We start from the raw sequence: 6,000 nt of genomic DNA, 5'->3' as shown, positions 1-6,000 counted from the left end.
TCTCTGAGGACGGTGAGACAGGAGAAGTTGCACCTGTCTGTCTGAGCTCAAACTCGTCTGTACTAAAACCGATGTAAAATAATGTATTGATCTACAATATGTTTGACTTATAATTAAACTGTGACTGTGGAGGACGAAGACTTCGTTTTAAATCAACAAGACGAGGAAATTCTTCCTCGATCAAAAACACTTTACGCGTCGCTTCAGCTGGCTGATCGATTCATTATTATTATCTTCTATTTTGGTTCTTCTAACTTCTTTTCGAGCGTATCACCCAGAGTGAGTGGACATGCAGCAGCCTGAGAGCCAACAGACACCAGCACACACACTGGATCCTGCAGGTACAGTTTGAACGAGGCTCTGCTCAACACTCATAATGATAACGTTCAATTGTTTTGTAGCCTGGCACTTTTTTTTACTAAAAGGTGTTTTAAAGCTGTAATTAATTGGTTTTCAAGATGACTAATGCTTTAAAAATATATTAGCCCTTAAGCTGCTGATATAAAACACGTTTTTTGACACTGTTTACATGTTTTAATTAACAGCCTATTAACTTGCACAGGTGAATTAAATTAAAGGTTCCTGTTGAATCAAATAAAAAATCAAATTAATACATTTAAAACCTGACAATACTGTACAATATTATTTACAATGAATTGCTCACATCTGACAATATTACTTACTAGTAAATGTTATATCAAGTCATAATAAAATTAAATAAAAGTGTATAACACCTTACCAGTGGTCATTTCTTTCGAGTTTAGTTTAACAGGTTATTTATTTCACAGCAGACCTTTTGACCTGTCATGGTAGGAAAAGCTCATGTGTCGCCGAATGCATTAATGATGACTGTTCAATACAGTCAACCTGTTACAGCAATAACAGAACCCCAACTCTGTATAAGGCCCACTCAAGGGAAATTCATAGTGTTACAGCAGCAGCTGCAGTAAAGAAAAGTCAAGCTATAAAGTAAGTACACTTTGTATATACTAGGAAATATGAGAAATAAAAATAATCTGAATACTATGCAATATGTGTGTGGACAAAATATACACAACATGGATTATACAGTATGTATGGTGTAAAGAATTATATGTATAAGATATTGGATACTTAAATGGATTAACATGAATGATAGTGTACGTGTTGTACTGATAGAGATGGTAAAAGCAGCAGGGAGGAACCACCTATGTTCTTTCCTTCAGACATCTGGATTATGAGCAATCTGTTGCAAATCCAGAATGATTTATTCTTATTGATTATTGAGGATGTGGAATCAGTCATAACCCTGACTACATGTCATGCTCGATCACTGCATTAATGGTACGACAACTTGAAATTTATAGCATTAAAAGTATCTCCTCAGTCCTGGCATTTATTTTTTTGATTATGGTACCATTAATCCATGTGAAAACATTTTCGATATGATGGAGAATTAGGGCAATACTCAAGAAAATAAATATGAGCTTTAGAGAATAAAGCTGTAATATTATGAGAAAAATAATATTTTTTCTTTTTTCACTTTTTTGTGGTGTTTCTCTACATCCACATGATGTGACGGCTGAATCTGTCTATATAGCCAGTAACTGCAATGCTTCGGTTCATCATAAGAATCCATATGCTATTAAGTGTTAATCGTTTGTTGTAAGTTGCAGCTGATCATCTGAGATTTTGCTTGCAAATAATATTCAGACTTTATTTTCGTAATATATACACTCTGTTATGTCTCAGCAAAAAGCAGCTTAGAGATGGAGATTTAGACAGTTCCTCCTCTCATCCATCTCCCTCATGTCTGTTCTCAGATCAGTACCACCGTCGGAGGACAACTGCTCTGTGGACGTCCATATCTCTGCTGTTTCTGTCTGTGGTGGTGCTCACTGTGGGAATCATCTCCTCGACTCGCACTGACAATGTGCCCGTGGCTGGATATTTCCCTGGCATCGCTGTGAGGCTTCTCCTGTCTCACCCTTTATGTCTCTTTGCACGGATAATAAAAAAATGAAATCAGTGGGATGAACCTTGTAAACACTCACTACTTAAACTCCTGATCTAAAGCCTTCTATTTCTGCTCTCTGTATATGTCCAGCTGAGTTTTGGAGCTTTCCTGGGCATTGTTGGCATCCACCTGGTGGAAAACCGCAAACCCATGGTGAGTCATACTTGAATGTATTCAACCAATTTCACTGACACATCCAACCTATGCAACTGTTTGTTGGCACATGATGTTTGACATGACATGGCAGCTTTTATAGGATGAAACTTGTCTAATCACTGCAGGTAGACGAATAAACAAATCCCCGTAAATAAAGAAGCACAAGTGGAAACGTAGAGAGGGAGAGAGAGACCAACAGTTGGTGTTTATAATTTTAATAACAGCGAAAAGTAATCATGTTATCAATTATAGGGATAATGTAGCAACACTGATATAAATACAATTGCCTATATAGTATAATGACAGCTTTATGGTAAATGTAAATGGTCTGTATTTATATAGTCTTGATGAATAAAGGTAACGTAGACTAAATTGCTGCAGAATAAGATGTTGCAGTGAGATAAAAAATGTGTCAGTGGTGGAAAGTTAGTCTCTTTATTGCTCCACATTTTTTGCCATCTGCATTCATCTTTGACTTCGTGTCAGATGCTTTTTATAAGTCTGTTGTCATTGCGATTTGGTCACATTTTGATTTAATGTCTACTTCAAAGCCTCGAACTTCGAAGGTCTAAGGACAGAGGATGTTACCAACTCTGTGAAGTCCCGTGAGACAAACTATGTTTTGTAAAGTGTGGGCTATGTCACATAGCCAATGAAGAAATACATTATTTAATTCAAATTGAATATATAAATATAAAATGAATATAAAAATATACATCAAAAAATATTAGTCTCTTCAGATTAAAAACTCTCTGTGACTGTCAGAATATGCTATATAGATGTACTTTTCGTACTTTTCTTTGACTTTTCTCTCATTTTTCCCCTGTTTGTTTTATCATTCACTGGCTCTGGTCCAGTGCATAAAAACTGATTCTGAATTTCCTCTAAAGGGTACAAAAGCAGCGCAAGTTAAAATACAAACACTCTGTCAAAACATGGAAATGATCAGTGCTTTATCAGTCAGTGTCTGGACAGGACAGCATCTGTGTGTCATCTGTACACCAAAACATGATTCCAAATGAACAATAACGTTATATAGACAGGACATATATACTTCATAAATTATAGGATTATCTTACATACTTTAAAATGGTGCTCTGCTATGAGCAAAAAGCAAATCTGTTTATGATGGCAGTATAATGTGTTCTTGGTGGTTGTGCTCAGCTCAGTGTGGCTGAGGGAAGTGAATGTGATTGGCTCTGGATTTGAGTCACACGATGAGGGAATGACAGTGGTGTTGGCCAGTTGCTGACAGATGTACACAGATAATATCATACAAATACAAATCTCTGTACAACATAAGGTTTAATATATAATCACATATGTGTCTCCAGAGCAAGATGACTGTTCTGAAAAAGTTATTGATCAGTCTTTAAAACTGATGACCCAAACCCTCCACCAGTTTAGGATAACAAATGTAAATGCAACTTAAGTGCCAGTGAGAAACTGAAACTTCTATGTAATTTAAGCTGTATGGTTGCTATCAAGTTCTCAGTTTATCAAGCCCAGCCTGAGACTAACTGTGTTAAGTTCCCTGAAGAAGACACCACTTACACGAAACTTCAGCTGACTGCCAGTCTTCTTGTTACCTCTGGTTCCTTTGCAGCAGTAGCCATTTTGGCATGTTTTAGCAGGAAAAGCACATATGCTACTGTACTGATCGTGTCTGTGTGCGCGTGTGTTCACTTCATGTAAGACAGTGAACTAGCATGTACACTGAAACAGAGGAAGCTAAATGGAACTCAGCCATCATGAATTTGATTATTTACACCTGTGTTTTTCAAAATGGCTGCTGTGCAAAATACCCATTTTGTTATACACATTGAACATTGCTTGAAGTTGTCTGACATGTCACAATCTGTCCTCTGTCTTGCAAGGTTAACAACTGTGTAAGCACCATTTGAATATAATGTTTTGAGTTGATTGTGAAATTTGAGCTTTCTGGGCTTCTATAGCTCTGTTAGATATACAGGAAGTGAAGTGTTAAAAAACGTGTGTTCAATAAAGATTGAGGGAACGACGGAGCAACACGGTTGTTTTACCGTCGTTGGCACCATCCCAGCTCAACAAGGAGTAAGCAGTCTCATGTCGTTCTTTAGTGGTTAAAGAAAAAGAAAGAATAACGCAGAACGAAGATAGCCACTACATTAAGTAAAACAACCATGCTCATAGATGCGACAGCTCGCGACAGCTCATAGACGCGACATCGGCATCGCCACGATTTCCCGCGAGCCGACTCAAGGATATTAACAGCGGTGAGGAAAGCGAGCGCACCGTGATAATATGCTGCAGGTACGTGACAACAGAAGAGAATAAGTGTACATGTTGGTCTTCAGAAGATGTCGCTCACAAAGAAAGCCAATTAGCGCTTTGCGTCATAGATCATTTACGTGAACACTTGTTGAATTAGAAGTTACGCGAAATTCAGCATGGAAGACGCCGAGAGTGTTGGATCCAGGCCAAGATCACAGAGCTGCGGCAGCAGGACCGGCCACAAGAGGGCACTCAAACCCACAGAAAAGGGGCTTGAAGAGCTAATCAACAGATCTATAAGTACAAGAAAATCAAGACTTTCAAAATTAGGAAAATTGAGAGTCTAAAGAAAGACAATGCAAGTCCAGACATTGTTGAAGATTATTTACACCAATGTTTTAAACTTATGAGAGAATTTAGCCTTGCCAATGAAGGTGTTGTCAAGCTGTTGCCAGATGATGAGAAGGATGCAGACCAAACGTTTCGGTTCAAACCAAAAGAACAATTCAACAAATTTGTTAATGACAATTGTGCCCGTCTGTGTCAAGCTAAAGAAAAGCATGAGAGCAATAGAGACGTATGCATTCATGGACAGTGGAAGTCAAGCTACTTTCTGTACTGAAAAGCTAATGAGGCAACTTGGCATTGAAGGCAAGAAAACACAAATATTGCTTCGCACAATGGGCCAGGAAAAGTTAGAGCCGAGTTACCATCTCTCTGGGCTAGAAATTTGTGGTTTGAAAGAGAACATGTCCATTGATTTACCCAAGATTTATACTCATAGAGACATTCCTGTGTCCAAGGAGAACATTCCTGTACAGGAAGATTTTGAAAGGTGGCCACATCTTCGTAAAATCGAGCTGCCACAAATAGATGCAGAAATAGGTTTGTTGATAAGTTGTGATGTGTACAAGGCAATGGAACCGTGGGAAATCATCCACAGTGAAGACGATGGTCCATATGCAGTACGAACAATCCTTGGATGGGTCATCAATGGTCCCCTCAGGACTGATGGTTGCAGTACCCCATATGAAAGTGGTCAAAGTGTTTCAGTTAATCATATCTCTATTGCCAGTGTAGAGAACCTGCTTGTAGAACAGTTTAACCATGACTTTCCTGAGAAGGCCAGTGAGGAGAAACGTAAGATGTCACGAGAAGACAAGCAGTTTATGGACAATGTTAATGAGACAGTGAAAAAGGTTGATGGACACTACAGTATATGTCTTCCCTTGAGAAACAAAGCTGTCAAAATGCCTAACAACTACAGCGTAGTAGCTCAAAGAGCAGCAAATCTGAAAAAGAAACTTGCTAAGAACCAAGACTTTTATGAAGAATATCAAAGGTTCATGTCTGACCTGATCAGTAAAAAGTATGCAGTGGAAGTAACGAAAGAAAAGATTGTGTGAAAAAGAGAGAGTGTGGTACATACCTCACCATGGGGTGTATCACCCCCAAAAGGGGAAACTCAGAGTGGTCTTTGACTGCGCAGCATCATTTCAGGGCAAGTCTTTGAATGGAGAGCTATTGCAGGGACCAGACTTGACGAATACACTGATAGGAGTCTTAACGAGATTTAGACATGACCACATCGCTTT

The 6,000-nt window shown here is 38.5% G+C and overlaps 1 protein-coding gene across 1 annotated transcript in view; it reads left to right on the top strand.

Moving 5' to 3' along the window:
- Window positions 1-289: 289 nt before the first annotated feature.
- tmem255b (transmembrane protein 255B) overlaps window positions 290-6,000 on the top strand; it is a gene marked incomplete at both ends in the record, with an annotated part of 48,341 nt that continues 42,630 nt past the window's right edge. The window contains 3 exons of the mRNA XM_083901078.1: window positions 290-341; window positions 1,803-1,945; window positions 2,087-2,149. Coding sequence (XP_083757204.1) covers window positions 290-341; window positions 1,803-1,945; window positions 2,087-2,149 — 258 coding nt within the window. The remainder of the gene's footprint in view (window positions 342-1,802; window positions 1,946-2,086; window positions 2,150-6,000) is intronic.

This window comes from Microchirus variegatus (assembly GCF_963457635.1).
Source record: "Microchirus variegatus genome assembly, chromosome: 14".
In the NCBI taxonomy this organism is placed as follows: Eukaryota; Metazoa; Chordata; class Actinopteri; order Pleuronectiformes; family Soleidae; genus Microchirus; species Microchirus variegatus.
This window is presented reverse-complemented; position numbering and strand designations above follow the sequence as displayed.